The sequence below is a fragment of the Hippichthys cyanospilos genome, chromosome 14 (genome assembly GCF_059441005.1).
Source record: "Hippichthys cyanospilos isolate Australia breed blue-spotted pipefish chromosome 14, RoL_Hcya_1.0, whole genome shotgun sequence".
Classification (NCBI taxonomy): Eukaryota; Metazoa; Chordata; class Actinopteri; order Syngnathiformes; family Syngnathidae; genus Hippichthys; species Hippichthys cyanospilos.
In genome coordinates this window covers 10734712-10752266 of record NC_142382.1, presented here as the reverse complement: position 1 = coordinate 10752266, position 17555 = coordinate 10734712, and the positions used below count along the sequence as shown (strand labels likewise).

The 17555-nt window shown below is 40.9% G+C and overlaps 1 protein-coding gene across 1 annotated transcript in view; it reads right to left on the bottom strand.

Moving 5' to 3' along the window:
- kif26ab (kinesin family member 26Ab) overlaps positions 1–17555 on the bottom strand; it is a 78078-nt gene that overhangs the window by 43148 nt on the left and 17375 nt on the right. The window contains exon 3 of the mRNA XM_088433629.1: positions 2477–2953. Coding sequence (XP_088289755.1) covers positions 2477–2953 — 477 coding nt within the window. The remainder of the gene's footprint in view (positions 1–2476; positions 2954–17555) is intronic.

The following is a 17555-nucleotide window of genomic DNA, read 5'->3' as shown; positions in this document are numbered from 1 at the left end:
ACCATTATGACAAAGATAATAATACCATACCAAGTCTATAGCAACTTTTATCAAAAGAATATGGCCCTTCATAAGTGATGTCAGCACAACAAGTGAGTTTTCCTTGCTAAATAATAATGAGATGCCATTGTGATCAGGTGGAAACAGTACTGTCCATTTTATGTTGCTTTCATCAACATAAAATGGAGTCTGGCCACTTTTCAATCATAAAAGGTCACTCTAACAGCCACAGAGACTACGCATACTATAGATTTAGATTACATTTAAATTTGCAAAATTTGATTTTTCAATAGAATTACATTAAGACGTTAAGGACATTCAAAATATACCTGAAAGTTTTGATAGCTAAATCAGGAATGATATTAATCCATCCATTCATCCATTTTCATTAGTTGCCTCTCCTCACTAGGGTGGCTGGCTTGCTGGTGTCTATCCCAGCCGTCTTTGGGCAGACGGCCAAATAACAATGATGGTATCCGTGCAATTTGTTTTTTTTACTATCCAGATCAGGAAACAATAAAAATCATTCAAAGTTTGTGGCTTGCTGCCATGCAATGCCAGCAGCAGCAAGCTGTTGGGCCAGAAACACAATGAGTCAAAAGAGGCTACTCTTTTCTTGCATGAGTGGTATGGCCAGAATAATGACAGGATTTCTATTTCTGAATCATCTTATTATTCTCTACTAGAAAAATTTGGTGGCCTGTTTTAAGTCAGGATTTAAGAGAATTTGGCCTTGCTGGTTTAAAAACAAAACTACTGGGAATCAATTGAGCTAAACTCTTAGAAGTCAATGTGCCAGGAGTGCAAATTTCAAGAGGCGCCCAGATAGTTTCAATTCCACGAAGTACAACAATTATTCCAGATATAAATAGTGCTTTTTCTCAACAAAGAATGGCAATAGATCCAAGGAGTACTAAAATGTGCTCAGTGTGGGACTGCTTTGGCCCCTCGGCTTCCAAACACAAGAATTACTGTGCACGCACGATAGACACAGAGGGTCTATACTTCTTTGTCTCTACAACACTGCATGGCCTCCACACCAAAGGAGCCGAGTGGGAATTATGAATTCAAGCTCTTGCCTTCAGGTGCAGTGGAACACAAGAGCTTCTGTGGCTTTTTGTCATTCTGAAAGATTTGGTTTTGAAAATTTAATCTGGTTCTTTATGTACACCCATGTTTTGGTTGTGTCCAGGATCCCACTTGAAGACTTGTCTCCTAACCCTTAGCTATGAAGAACTCAAAAACAGCTTGATTTTCTTTATATACACTACATGTATTGTAATATTTTTGCCATGACCTTCCATTTATATTTATCAGTATTATTATAAAATGTTGCCTGATTAACTAATAAGTCTATGATTTGATTTGGAAAGCTTATGAGCTTGTCATATGACAAGCATGATGACCGCTGACTTTAAACAACCATGAATCTTTGACAACTAATAAAAGATTGAGAGGCTGCAGAAAATTAATACTTTTTCAAATGGACGTATAAAGTGCATTACTGCACTTTCAGTAACCAGTACAGCAAAAAAGTCAAACTTTATTCACCTATTTTGACAGCTAAACAAAAGTCACACTTGATTGTAAGGTATTTTATTTATTTATTTTGAAAATCACAATATTTTAAGTGTATCTTACTGTCTGAAAAATATAGGGTATTGTAATTTCATTCCAGACTCAATTGCTTTCTCGTAAGGAAAAAAAAAAAAAAAAGATACACCGAAATGTTACTATAAAAGTTGGTGATGCATTATTAGGTGGAAATGTGTTATTTGGTCTTCTGAGTTTATTTTTATTTTTCATAAAGCAAAAAAAATATGTAATTATGTGTTCTAATTGACTCCTGAAAACATAAAATCTACAGCCCTACAAATAAAAAATAGGGAGGATACTAGCAGGTAAGACAAAGTCTGTTTGTAAGCACTGCCAAAAAAAATTGCCATACACCACAGCTTACAGGACATGTATGCATTTTCTATTCAGTATTAGAAAAACGTTTAGCTGCAGCTGAAAAATTAGTCTGCTTTATCTAAGTAAATCATTAATTTTCTTGCAGTCTCCTCAATTAAAAAAAAGAAATCTAGAAAATTTAAGTGAGGCTTTATTTTATATGATTTTTTTTTGCAAAAAGCTCGACTCGTCTTTCTCCTGGTCTTAATCTCGTGGGACAACTTGTCTCATGGGATGTGTGTCTTGTGTCATTCCTAATATTACATTTATCAATTTTTTCCCATCTATTTAAGTCTATTTTTCCAAATGTTCTTACGTACATTGGGTGCACCCGTTTATAAGGCGCATTACTGCACATCAGGGGATACAAACCATTATAGCAAATAAATCAAACGTCATTCACCTTCAATTCTAGATTAAGCCATATTAAGACACCAAATTTTTCAGCTCATCAGGCGAAAGTAAATAGTAAGTCATGTGAATTTGACAATGAACTGGCCTCCACAGTATAGGAATTACATACCGGTTTAGGCTGAGGGAGAAAGTTGTTGACCCTGGAGATACTCCAGACGCCCTCGAGGTACTGCTGCGCTTGAATGGTGACCGAGCTCAAGGATCCAGTGAGTTGCCCTCCTGCTACAGTCACCTGGACGCTGGTCTTTGGACCTGACAGGACTGAGGGGTTCTTGGACCAACACGGGCCCCTAGGCTGCTCCTCCAAGGGCAGGATTGATTGTGGGGCAGTTTGGCCTTTGGACAGTTGGTTCGCATGGATGCTGGAGGATGACACAACAAATCTGGAGGGCTGCGGAAGAAAGGAAGAGGCGGGCAGGGCCGGCATGTCTGGGCCGAGGGCGAGGACGGGAGCATTGAGAGTCTGCAGAGCCTCCCGTTTCAGTTGATGGAGAGGCGTGAAGCACACTTGACAGCAGGTGACAGCGCCTTCCTTGCGCCCAGATGTGTGGAGCTGCTCAAACAGAAAAGCGGCATAGCTCGTGTCCTGCAGCATGAAAAAAAAAAAAACACACAAAATAGTTTTCCTGTAAGTCTTCGCACAGAATGTCCACACACAAACATGCTTTTCATGTTTACTGAAAGCGTCAGTGATCTTCTGTTCCCATGTTTGTTCAGACTGAGCCAGTCGGTCTGCATGCAAGCAGATCGAGCATGTGTTCATTTTATTGTGTATTCTGAGACGCCAATCAAGGCCAAGACAATCCAAACCATATGAGATGATTAAATAAGGCTCAAGTGAACATCCTACAGACATTAAAACTTTGCTATCTTTGAATTTGAAGTCTCTCATCATTCCATGGCTTTTCAAGGCAATGTCCAGTGAAGTTGTGTCCTGTTATTTCTGTTGCAAGAGGGTTCCCTAGGGTGTTCCTCTCTCTTGGGGACGAATGCTGAGAGAAAACAACAGCTGAAGAGAATCTGGCACCCACAGCTACACAATCTACATATGATAAGTGTCTCTGCATGAAAACAGATGTGAAGCCAGCAAATGTGAAAATAAGCACCTCCTGAAGCTGGAGGCAAACCAAGCTGTCAGCCTCCTATTCAAATTCTACAAGACGAGAACATACATTTTAATACAAACAAACACGCATACAACAGGCACACTCGTTCAAAGTCACACTCAGGGTCTCTTAAGAGGCATAAAGGGGCATGGGGCTCTAGCCCAGCGGAGTCACGGCCTAAGACAGAAGCTCACAGCCCAAACATAAATGTTTATGAGGCCTTTGCTCTGTGGACCCTCGGAGGTGATCAGGAGGAGGGAGGAAACAATAATCCAGTGCCCTAATGCAATGCCACTTAATACATCAAACCCACTAGACACCTAATACACTGGACCCAAAAGGCAGTACAGTATAAAGAAAAGCAAAACTTCTGCTGGTTGAAGATTTACTGTGCTGGCTACCTGTTTTATACAGCAGGTGGGAGCAGATTCAAAGCACAACCAAGAAACAGGATGTACAAATGCACATAAATCCTTCCTGCAAAAGTCAAACGGGCCCTGTGGCCCGCTCAGTGACAGATTTAGTATAATATGGAATCAAGTGAAATACTACGGGCTCGAGATTTGTGCCAAGCACAAGTCTACCATGTATCATGGTTTAACAATGCTGGGTTACACTATGTTGGTATTTTCACAGATGCGAACACTGATGTTACGAACAGGGGGGTTGCGCAGTTGAGGGAGTGTACACAGCCGACTTGCACTATCCTTGACATGGTGGAGGCAGAAACTGACTTGTGCAAATCCGTGCAGGAAAGGAACAACCAGAAATGTGCAAAGTACTTTTTCTAAGGAACTGCAAGCAGAGCTCCACTGGCAGATGATAACAAATTGGCCAGGGTAATTATAAATCAGTGCTTTGAAGAAGGCATTTGGGGACCACCTTTTTCATTCATACTAAGTGTCCTTATGTGACATCTCAGTCGCTGTCCATTCATATTTTGAAAAAAAAAAAAACATATTGAAAAAGAGTCTAGGATGTCAAGTGGGCCTTACATCCCAAAAGTTATAAAACTTTCAGTCAACAAATTGTCACGTGCCAGGATCATTGCCAGGATCGCATCAAAGGGAACAATCTCCGTACGTAGAAACACAGAGCAAATTGCAGATTGCAAACGCTCCAAACAAGGCATGAACACAAACACAATCTAGTTTTTATACAAAATATGACTACATGCGGACAAATGTAGTGTTGGGAGTAGTGCATTACAAAAGTAATGTAATTACTGTAATGCATTACTGTTTGCTGTAGAGCGATAGTGTACTATATTACATGCACAAAAATAGTAATGTTGTACTCGTTACAAATGAGAGTAACGAAATGCATTACAATGCAATTTTTAACCAGAAAGTGGTTGTATTTGAATATTAACATGGAAATTGTGAAATGCACTGTGCTTGCCTCCAGTATAAATGATGCATCATTATGCTGTGAAGCTAATAAAGGGATTAAAATACGCAAAAAAAGATTTAGTATCTTGTCTTTAAAGGTTTACAATACAAAACATTAGATTTGTACTGGTTTTAGACTCAAGCCAATCTTTCACTGGATGTGCAATGAGCGTAATAATTTAGAATGGCAAATCCATATTTCCAGTTACGGTGGTGAGAGTAATATAAAAGCAATGCAATAGTAGTGTAATGTATTACATTTCAAATACAGTAATAATGTAACTGAACTAATTGATTTGAAATGACGGTAATAAATAATATTTAATGCATTACAGTTTTGAAGTAACTTGCCAAATGCCAAATGTTACTTCCTGCAATGTAATTACAAAACAAGCAAGGTTTCGTGAGACTTAAGTGAAAGTCCTTGATAAAAGCTGAAAAAAATAACACCACATTCATGGCTTTGACAAGTGTACAGTGCTTCCCAGGCAGAAAATTGAAGCCGCGTCAAAATCAGTTAACTCTGTCTATCCATCTACTCTCACCCTTTACCCTTCGGCAAATCTCTAACCCACCTCAGGGCACCGGTAGATGGAAGAAATCAATTCTCTTGACGCTTGCATGCATTGTTAAGTGTTGATTTAGGAGAGCTAATAAAAAGACACACAAAGCTGAGCCCATCTGCTATTCTGTGAGGTTTTGGGAGGTTAGAGAGCAGGCTTCTCCTTTAAAACTGTCTGCAAGCTTTATGCCTAGCCAAGTGAGCAGAGGGTCAGGGCCACAAGTATGTGAGGATGATGGCACTGATGATGGCGAATGATGTGAGAATGATAAAAGTGAAGGACACACCGGCTATGGGCATAACACTTAAAGAGGCAGTGAGGTTCACAGTCTTTGCATATGAGACCATAAACATAAGGAGGATGCAGGAGTGGCCCAATGGCAAGGCTGTTTTGTGTGATGCATTATTGACAGGCGTGAGCATGAAGAGCATCGCGTCTTTGGAGAAGAACGCAAGGCACAAACACAATTGGTTCAGCGTTCAAAGCATTCCTGTAGGCAGGGATCGTAACTGTTGACTATTGTCAGTACAAGTGGGAGATGGTTTCGGTTTTCAAGTCAGGCTCACTTGCGGATAAGAGGACAGGCAGAGGAAGAGCGGACAGAGGAGGTAGGCCAGGGTTGTGGCCATTTGCCTGGAGGCTTGTGGGTGGTTATGTTGGTTTACTGCCTGTCACCACTGATCTTTATTCAACTCTGGGGACAAATGCAGTCAGATGCCGTGGCCTTATTATGGAAAGGAGGTTGGTTGACCGCTGTGGGGGAGAGGCAAACCTGCTTCTGTGAAATCAACCCTGCACTGCCCTTAGAGACCTAACTTTGTCACTGTCTTGGATGAAAACCAAAGCAACTGGATGAATCTCTGCAGGGTTGATTGTATCATTATACACACTGTATTCCCACAGGTTAAGGGAAACAAGCTAATTCAATCACATCATTTACTCCATTCAATCCATGCATTGTTTCTTGAAGTAGCAATAAAGGGAAAATGTGTCAATTCTTTTAAAATGTCGGCTCGATCTGGAGTTGACTTAAATCACAAGGAGGTCACCATGATTTTAAATGCATGAGTTCCCTCACTCACTCAAGGGCACTCTTCATTGAGGCCAAACACACCCTGTGAAAAGAAATATTTCAGTTGAGGCCATTTCCCTCCATTGCCCACAATGGCAGAAAGAGAAATGAAGAAAAATCGTACCAATATACTTCTGTAAAATAAAAGGAAATGGAACTAAAATGGTCCGTCCTGCAAATATTTTTGCAGCCTTGCCCTGTTTGTTATCGCTTAGGACTTTGGCCAGAATTAATCCATAACTCATTATAACCTGATTCATCAAAATTATACATGGTACATACAGTAAATTCATTCACCTTGAACAGTTCGTTTAAAAAGAAGCCAGTTATGGGTGGAAAAAAAATCCATATTTGGCTCACATTGACCTGACTTTCTGGGTCCCCCGCAAATTTTTAACTTTGTGCAAGACAAACTGTTCCCCTCGCAAGGCTTGACATTTTACATATACACGTAGGTGCCTCAGTTTTAGTTGCCATAATTAGTTGTCGTGTTGCTGCATTTTGTTGAAACGGACTTTGAACAAAAGTTGCAAAGGTACTTGCCCCATGTCTGTTGCCGCAATCCCAAACCTCTGACGATACAACTCATGTCTTTTAGAAACAAACTGCTTACGTTTTTTAGCTGTAGCCATGTTGCGTTAGCCATTTGTTTGGCGTGAGTGTGAAGGAAATAAAGGAATACAGAAGCTGCGGAAACTCATGAGTGTGAAATACACTGCAGCAAACGGAAGGAAAATAAGAATTTAATTTTCGTTTGTAATTCTAACAAGAGAATTGAATTAATTAAAAAAAAGTTGTGAATATCCCAGGCCTAGTTAGTGTACATAAAGGTAAAACGTTAAAGCAAATGTTAAATATCAGCCTTTTAGCGGATTATTTTGTGCCGACGTTTAAAGGCCCATAATCATCCAATTTCACAGGCCAGGTCCAAATTTCCAGTTTCACTTTTCACAATTAATTGGAATAATGACCATGACTGTACTCATCAAAATCTTCATCAAAGTCAAACCAGCACAAAGTACAACCTGTGATTGAGCGCATATAAAATCCAGAACACAAAGTGCTCGCATCCTTGTTTTGGTCTTCTCCAGTGCCCTAAAAGGACATGACTTGAGCCATCTTTATTTACTTGGCCTAACTCTGTTGACCCTCACCACACACTGAGTCCATAAGACTCTAAAGGAATTGACCCCCAATAAAGCTGCAGGGGCCCGGACCAGGTCCTTGGCTAAGGACAAGATACCAGCTGACCAGCGTTCCCGCAGGTAGCTGGGCTCCCCACCGACAGCCAAGCGAGAGAAGGACGAGCACAGCTGATGGCCTTGCCCCAGGTGGGCGCAAAGCATTAGGGCAGCTTACATCCCCAGGATAAAGGAAACAGATCCAGCGGTGTAATCCCTCTCTGTTCCCACCCCTTTGCCCTTCCTCAAATCACCCCAACACCTCCCCCTCCCTGACCCGCTCTCCAAAACAGACGACCCCGCTCAGATCCCCTCAAGGAAAGCAGCGGGCTGGAAGGCCTGCGAGCGCTCACTCTGATTAGATATCAGGTGAAGCTTTTAGTGGCACAGCGGTTCTGTGGGATACACACCATTAAATTTAACCACTGTCTGCTTGGAGGCACGCAACACAATGACTCAGGATGTCACACTAGTGTGCTACTCTGCCAACTGTGGGAACGCCTTCAGTGGAACACAAAGCTGAACGGCTTTGCAAATCACTTGAAACACATGTTGGCGGCCCACTTATGACCTGATAAGATTACACAAATCTGTAATAAACTTGATTAAGCACCAGCATAGGAGCGTATTTTGTTATTGCTGTTCTTTAAATGTTTTATGTAAATACATTTTGCTCATGATTCATTCTTTTATTAATTATTTAACATTTACAATTAATACCTCTGAAAATACATTTTTCTACTGCTAATGAGGTCACAGTTGGTGAGACCTTTGGTAACGACCGCAATCGTGGCTTGCTTGTTTTCTAGGTTTGGTCATTTGTAAACTGAGCCGTGATTGGCTGTTACCTCCAGTCATGAGAACACGTAATGTCATTTTCAATAGATGGCAAGTTGCAAACTGTGTTTTTAAAGGTATCGATTAATCATGAAAATAAATAGAGCATGTAAAAAATTATGTACAATGTACAAACTACTAAATAAGTTTAGTATCCTTTAAAGGTGTTAAAATAAAAGTGGAAATTATATTTTTAAGAAGGCTGCAACCAACAATTATTGTAATAATCTATTAATCTGTCAATTGTGAATTAATCAATGAATTGGATTAAAAAATTGATTTCTGACTCTTAGTTAAAAAGTTAAAAATTCTGACTTTTAGTTAAATATTTCAAATTGACAGTGCAATGACATAAGATAACTAAGATTCACACCTATTGTTTTTGTCCATAAAACGTCAGGAGAAATGTCATGAATCAAGAAAAATATTCTAAACCAGAATACTTTTTTTTTTTAAATACTTTTGCGGATTAAGATCCAAAATGGTCATTGATCACTCATTTATTTCACAGATGATTATTGTTTAACCATTTGTGGAGGTGTATTCTTGCTCTGTTGCTGTCCATACAACATCTAGTGGATCACAGTGAAATTCCATCAAATATCGCTGAGGAATTCCGTCAACTGCGACATTCAGCCCACACACACACTTCGTCACATTATCTCTGTTTAAGCATTCGCGACAGATAAGGTTGCGGAATCAATTCGGCGTGACTTGTGAGAAAACAAAGTATGGGTGATACAAACAGAACAACACAATAAATAAAAGATAGTCTTCGCATTAATACTCACATCGTGAACAACATGTTGCAGTGAGCAAGCATTTCAAAGATGGAACAAGATCTCACGTTTGGAGGAGAGTGCGTGAGTATTCCCTAAAATGAGCAGCTCCATCTGAGAGCTTTAGGCATCTGTTCCCTCGCGAGGAGCTGACTGGGACAGATGTCAGACTGTCTGCTCTGTGTGATTTAGGCCTCTCCTCTCTTCGACCGTCAAGGAACTGCTGACTGAAAATGCAAATAAGCCTTCCCCTTTGGTGACCCGCCTAACACGGGATATAAACACCTGTCCACCAATGGCATGCAGTCAGGACCTTCAAAGCCTTGAAACAGTAACATTGTATTCCAACAGTTGTCTTTATTTCTCATCGTGTGTCTTGACTTTGCAACTTTCAGTCCTCTGTGTTTTTTTTGTTTTGTTTTTTTGTCCTGTCAGATTTCAGCTTTGAGTTTTGATGTGTCATCATGGACAAGTGACAATATGTAAAATTTCGACCGTTTTTCATTAAAAATGAATACATTCTTTTTTTTTATAAATTTAAAAAACTTACACTTAAAAAACAAATGTGTTCTTAGCAATTATTAAGTTATCTTTATCTCGATAAAATGATATTACATGGGGGGGTGGCACTCCTCCAGAGGTTGCCATGTCTGTTATCGCTACGGACAGCCAGAAGAGGAGTGTGTATTGGTGCATTTACCGTAATGCCCCTAAAGCTCTGACGGGCAGGAAAATTTACATATACTCCCTTTAAGGTTACTTTCTTGGAACGAGATCATTTCACGTAAGCTTATATTGCATTTTATTACACTATTTTTAGTGAATTTGCGAAAAAGTGAATTTTTGATTACTAAACCTGTCAATGGTAGTGAATGAATTGAAATATTCACTGCCAGCCCAGAAAAATGGATGTTTGACGTCTATAGTCGTGAATGGCAGTGAATGACTTAAAAAGTAGATTTGGCCAGTTAAATACCAACTGAATGCCCAGGTCTGAACCCCAGCATCCATCTCTGCTGTCCACAACATCAAAGCGACGCATTCCAATAAACAACATCATGACCTTTTTCAATTATCTGGCATAATGTAGCTTTTCAGTTGAGGCATCAAAAATAAAACTCTTGTTTGTGGTGGCCAATCAATAGAATTGGAATGCAGCGAACGAGGACCTCAATACCTCCATGAGGCCAGCGCATCCATCAGCAGCAGCACTTGTAGCTGACCTTACTGTAAAGCTGTCATTCCATAAAACAAAAATGACAGGACAAAGCTTTAGTGCATGTGAGTGTGTTGTCCCCCCATGTGGCTGTCTTTCTACACCGCGCCCATCCATCACTCCAGACTTTCGCCACTTGGCCAGTTAATTACGCTTTCCTGTTCACTCACGCACATAAAGAAAACAAGCCCCTTCCACACTGTTTGGACAGACTTCCATTCTCCCTCGCTCCCCCTTGACCGACCTCTCTCACTGCCCTCGGCAGGGCTGAGGCAGGATTTACTGTCTGTTTCATCGTCTTTAAAAAGGGTCATAGTCCTGGGAGGACTCGCCACTTAAATGACATCTGCTTAGTTGTGCAACTCACAAAAAAAACAAAAAAAAACATAATTTGTTTGTATCCGCTAAAAAACTAACGTCATTTTTGATGACGCTGCCATTCTCACACCCTGCATAGTGTTTACATCGATTTCACCAAAGAACATGCTCCTCTAATTGGAAAGATTTTGCCTCTGTGATATGTGTCACGTTATTCTCCCCCACTAGAGTGAGCTGTGAAAACAAATCAAGATGGGAAAATCTAAATAATGAAAGATTCAACAGGCACGCTGGAGAGACAGACACCAGGTGTTGCAGTAAACTGCAGGTGAAAGCGAGGACAGACGCGGAGAAGGGGGGCCTGATGAAAATTCTCAAAATGCACATCAGATGAACAGCGGCGAATCGCATGACGCGCTAACAATCAAATACCCGCTATGTTTTCCATGCATTTGGAAAGTCCTCCGAGGCAGTTTCCAAAGTAAGTCAGAATTCTGTATTCTAAACCAGCCACGGGAACTTGTTGAAAGGCCTGTTTGAAATGAAGAGCGCACTTTAAAACACTCACCACAAAGTATAGAAAACAGACTCAAGAGTTTCTTCCAAACCAGTGCTTGAAACCCCCGTCCAGTGATGACAACCACCTAGGTGCCTCTCCTCTGTCTCAACTGTCACACCAGAGAGAAAGAAAGATGGAGTTTGTTTTGGAGGGGGATTGTTCTGACTCGGAAATGGAGCACACCCACTTTACTAGAGCTTATTTAGTGAGAAAACAAACTGCTACTAATGCAGTGAATCTCCCCTGAAAGCACCCTCAGCCTTCTAGAGGTGCAACTCATGAAACTAACCCACCCTTAAAGAAAGTGTGCATCCGATTAATCATTTCTGAGTAAATCAAAAAGGCTCCCTGACACTCCAAATAAATTTACGGCATCTCTAGCAACATTCTTTACATCTCTTGATGGAATCCATCTGTTGAGATATCAACAACATAATATGAAACTGTCAACATTAGATTCACATTTCAAGCTGCTGAGAAACATGAGCTTTAATGTATAGATTGTGGTGGGTGCATCACGTTCTCATATCTCATCATGTTTACAACACTGAACCCAACATCGACATGAAAGAATCACCGCAGAGCCACAGTCACAGTCGTGACAACAGAGTGGTCAAAATGTGATGACAAGATGAAATGTTTAGTGTCATACAATAAGTAGACTTTATCAGTGGTTTTCAACTGGGTTTATGAGTACTCATAGGAGTACCAGAAGGCACTTGGGGGTGTATGAGATATTACAGGGTGCCTAGTGCTCTATATTGTGTTTCAAATTAAGGGCAAATTAAATGTAACTATAATCTTCAAGTAATTTGAGCATCTTGGTTCAAAAAATTATTGAGGCTTTTTTTTCTTGCCACGGATCCGCACCCATTAGTGTACACGTCAGAAAAAATATGGAAAAAAAATGTCCAGCAATCGCAGTAACAATTTCTCTGCATGCCAGTAACACATGCTGGAAATACAGTAAAAAGGCCAACTTCAAAATAAGCCTTAGTTACCAAATAATATTTGGACAGGAATGCCTCGATAGGCTTTTATTTTGACATTGTTTTTAGCAGTCTATTCTAGACATAACAGCTTGAAATCACGTAAAAACGTTGACTGTCGCCAGTGTTTACCTGGCTCCAGGGCTGTTATAGCTGCCTCTAGCATGAATTAGCCACTAGCTAGCTTGAGAGATAATAAAAATCATAGAGGGTGTCAAAAATGAAAAAAGGTTGAGAACCACTGCTCTGTACTGCACAGTGAGGTTGTGGGCAAGTAACCATGTAAACAAAAAGTATTGCCACTTTCGGTTAATGCTGAATACTCCATTTTTTATTCTCCGGTGTGAAAATGGAAAGACTGCCAATGTAGACTGACTTTGAAGCTACTGCGAGGGGAAGAGACCTAATAAGAACATGTGTAACAAAACCGCTGCTTGTCCACAAGGACAAGGGAACCGTAGACTGCAAAAGGCAGAATCAATCTGGTGCATGAGCCAACCACTGTAATGTACATAGAATACTAAATCATAATGAAAGATGTCAATGTCCAAGATTACGATGTCATTGATTTCCGGGTGAACACAATTTTCACTAATAATAGAAATGTGGGCTTCAGTGCAGAGCTTTCAGCCAGGGGGACAAAGGAGTATTGCAAAACTGTTGTCTGTTTATAAAAATGGCTTCCTGGTAAGAATAGAAGAGATAGAAAAGAACACATAGAGATAACACCAACCAGCTCTTATTTCTTGCTAATTGAGATGTCTAGACACATTCAATTGAAACTCGGGAGATAAGGAGGCGGGTGGAACTATCATAGTGCCGAAAAGTGAGCACTAATCCACTTAGCAAATCTAAATTTTCATTCAGCATGCTGGGAAATGCATGGCTTATCAACATTTTTCCACATGCACATTTTGCTACTTTTGTCTTATAGCAACAATAGCCTTGCTAACACACTTATATTCCAAATGTTTTGCCAAGGTTTGGAAACACTGCAACTGCTATTCTGTGGTTAGAAAAAATGAAGGGAATGACATTTAAACAAACAGAAAGTATTAACGTTGCTGTCAGCATTGGCTTCCTTATCTTGGTAACAAGTCAAAAACAGCTATAGCTCAATGAAATGAAAAAAAATCATGCAAAGGAGCATAAATTTCATACTGAGACAGGTACGTAAAAAATGGACAAATGTCTAAAGGAATAGAGATTTCTAACAAAAGAGCAATCCAGACAAATATGACATTTTTATGTGTGGATGATAATGTTCAAGAACACGTAATAAAAATGCAGTGTGAATTTTGATCCTTAAGTTCCAGAGCCCGCCAGGCTTTTCCTGCCTCCATGCCAGGCAAAGTTCCCTATATTTCAGTTTTACAAAATATTTTGCTTAAGGCGATACCAGCAAGTGACCATTATGAACGACAAATAGCAAATGCTGGATGCCGTTTGTCATTCCAGAACGACTCATCCCTGTCGACAAAATGTTTTTCCCAAAAGGGTACCTTAGTAAGTTCTCTGCGGCAAACCCTGACTCTACTTCTGTATTGTTCAGGAGCTCCAGACCTACTGTATGACATCATGTGGGATTGAATCATATACCACATTTTCACACACACACACACACACACACACACACACCTAAACACACACACACTCCACACACATCTTTATGCTAAGCAGGTTTGGGGATGCACAAGCATGCCTCCGACCGTGCTTGTCGCTTTATTGTGTGACTGACAGGTCAAAGGTTAACTAATTGTGCGACTCATAGAGGTCAGCATCGGAGCGGCCTCCTGCCAGAGCAGTGGAACATCATCTAAAGGACTGCCAAGAAAAGACAAATGAACCCTCTGCTCTCTGCTGATGACTCCAGATGCGGGCACCCATCTTAGCTTAAGCTCCTCTGCTTGTGCTGAAGTTGATGTTTACATGTCTGCTATTATTTTTCCTCACTCTGGACTTATTGCCTCCAAGTCAGTGCATTCTCAATTCCACAGACATTCTTGAGAAAACACAAACACTCCGGTCAATCGAACAATAGCATTCTTCTGCAAGCAACTGGCTCTTTTTTGAGACTTCATAAAAGAGCTAAAAGTAGCTCTGCTGTCTGACTCCTGGAATTCCAAAACTCAGAGTTAAGTAGGAGGAGGAGGAGGGGAGAAGCTTATCATTTTCACCTGTCAATAATTAGCCCACTCCCTAATGAGCTATTGAGGTGCTGTGTCAGCCTGTACCTTCTCATTTCGCCGATTCAAAGCAGACTTTTGGCCTTTTACCTGCTCAGCATACTGAGATAAACTGGATGACACAAAATAAAAGAAATGTCTCATTTTGTATGGCTAATCCAAAATCAAAAAAGTTTTCCTTTCTTAAACAGTGACTCCAATCCTGTGACACCGTCAACCAGGTGGGACATCTCCCCCACTCCCCTGCTGGCAGCTGCTCTAATCTTTTGGGAAATAAAATGACCCCAACCTTTGTCAACAGTTGGGGGAAAGCATCTCTTCGTTCGTGGTACTTTGGGAAAGTACTAAAAATAACACCATGGCTGCGAGTTACGCCCTGAACCTGTCTGTTTTTCCTGACCAGAAGGGTCGCTGTCAGGCAGCTCAAGCCAGCACACATCAAGGGCAGCACTTTCCAAGCCTCCATTTTCACCCCTGACTTTTCCTGTTTTGATAGGAAGCAGGCAATGATAACACGGCCACACAAACAAGCAGAGATTGAACTGTGACGTGCTGCATGGGACATCTACTTTCTTTATCTCGTCCGATCCGAAAGACATATTTTTACATTTTTATTGAGAATTCAGACATTGAATCAATATTTTGATTTATATATTTTTTCAAATGTTCGGGTATTTGGCTCCTGGGGCATTTAAAAATGGTGAGTATAAAACGAATTAGGTACTAAAATAATCGACTCCTTAACTAAATATTAAATAACATAACTTTTGTGTTTTTGTCGCTAAAGTACGCTACGCTAAAGTAATCTGACTCAATAGTAATTGTTTACTTTAGGTACCAATCAATTATATACGTAAACCTCGGGGTGTACTAAATCTTACACGTACAGTATTATCATAATTCATTGCCTACAATAATCCATTACTCGGATGCAAAGAACGTGATCAGGGCCTCCCTAGTTTGCTTGCACAATTGGACTGCCTAGTCAAGCAAACGGACAGTTTAAGAGGTTTCAACTCCAATCTACATATGATCAGTTGGAACCGAAGCGTATTTCAGTCATAAGTGCACTGTCTTGAACAACACAAAAATCTGTCTAGAATTAAAGTGGATTGATGGATAATCCCGATGAGTAAACATCCAAACAAAAGTCATCGGTGTGATGTGGTTTGCAACAAAAACACATTGAGAACAAACTTGGAAGAATACATAGCCATTATACTTTTTTTAAACTGAGGTTAACCAACATTTGTAGCCAGGAAATTAGAAAAAAACAAGTCAAAGGACGAACCCATATTGCAGAAAACCAAACCTCTTTGGTTGAGGTAATAACAAATATGGACACTAAGCAACTGTGACGAAGCCACTGAGTCAAAGACACACACTGCATATCAGCCTTCATGCCAAACTTGAAGGCTAGGTCTTGTGCCAGTCAAACATAGTGACGCACAAAGGGAGGCAATAAAAACAAGACCACCAAAGTCACGGACACATGAAAGCCGGTGCACTCGCCACAGGGAACCAAACACGCATGAGCCGAGCAGCGACGACACCAAGAGGAAGGGGCCCATGCTTTGAAGGCCAAGGGAGGTGTGGATGTTGACGGACGGTCTTCTGTCCGAGACCCTTATAGAAATTTGAGCCTTTTATCTAGGCAGGAAGAGCACCGTAGTGAGACACAACAAGGATGGAGGAATGGGGCTATTAGAGATGCTTTGTTGATGGCGAGAGCAGCTCAAACGAACAAACCACTTTGATTGCCCCCTCTTCTGATCCCCCCGCAAGCTTTTGTTTATGAGCTAATTAAGCATTGTGCAGGGACTGCGGGAGCCTCCATCCACTATTGTACCACAGTGACTTTCAACGGCTACTGTAGGGCTTTTAAGGCACCTCCCATAACTTAACGACTATCAAGATCTAGCAAGGAATTACCGTCTACATTGACTCGAGGTGTGTGAAAGCCTGATTGTGGGTGAGGAAACACTGTGGTCCAGAAGGTCAAATCCAGTTCAAACTCAGTCTCCGGCGTCCATTTCTGGGGGAGTTCAAGTGTGCCCTGCATTCACCTCACCATGCACTCACAAAGAGACCAAGACATAAAATGCCCGGTGTGGGACGTGAGGAGCCGAGGGGTCAGCGGATGGCCAGAAGGAGTAGGAGGGAGCGAGGTCTCACCAGACGCAAGTGGCAATGACCGTGTGAAAGCAGTGAACACTCTGGAATGCACACAAGGAGGGGAAGAAAATTTCGGACAAAAATGACTCTTTGAGCAGTCATACAATTTCATGAAGTTCAGGCCAAAGCTCAGATGTTTGTTGTGGGACTCGCCCTGGAAACTGACACGCTGCTTCAAAGTCACACTAAAGTGCAAGTCGTAAAACGCTGCGTGCAAATAAAACCACACATTCAAGTTTGTCCACATAATATACTTTTACACCCTCCTGGATGTCTGAACTTGCAGTCAAAATGCCCTTTTGCAGCTTTGGCCTCTGAAGTTGTGTCTGTTCGAGGTCATGGAGGGAGCTGGGCCAACATGGAGACAAACAGTGCGGCCAAGACAGGAATTTACCAAGGACACGTGCGCAGGTGTGCCGGCCGCGCTTCCCTTTTCTTCATGGATCGTTTGATTCAAGAAAGCATTTCCGTGTTGCAAAAACATGTTCAAAGGCATGCCAGCCGTGGTTCTGCGGGACGCGTTGATATGGGGCAGTAAATAACTCATCTTATTTTGATCTTTTCCAGTCAAGCATTAGCAGTGAACTACTGCCAAATAGCCTTGGGTGGGAAGAGTAACCAACAATTGTACTCAAGTGGGACAACTTTTATTTAAGAACAATATGACTGCAGTAAAAGTAAAAGGCATTCCATAAAAAAAAAAAAAATACTTTTATGAGATTAACCTTTTAATGGCCAATTATCAGTTAGGCACCACTACTTCAACTTCAACTCATTAAATCTAGTCTTTTATTTGTTGTGCATATGTTATGCGTA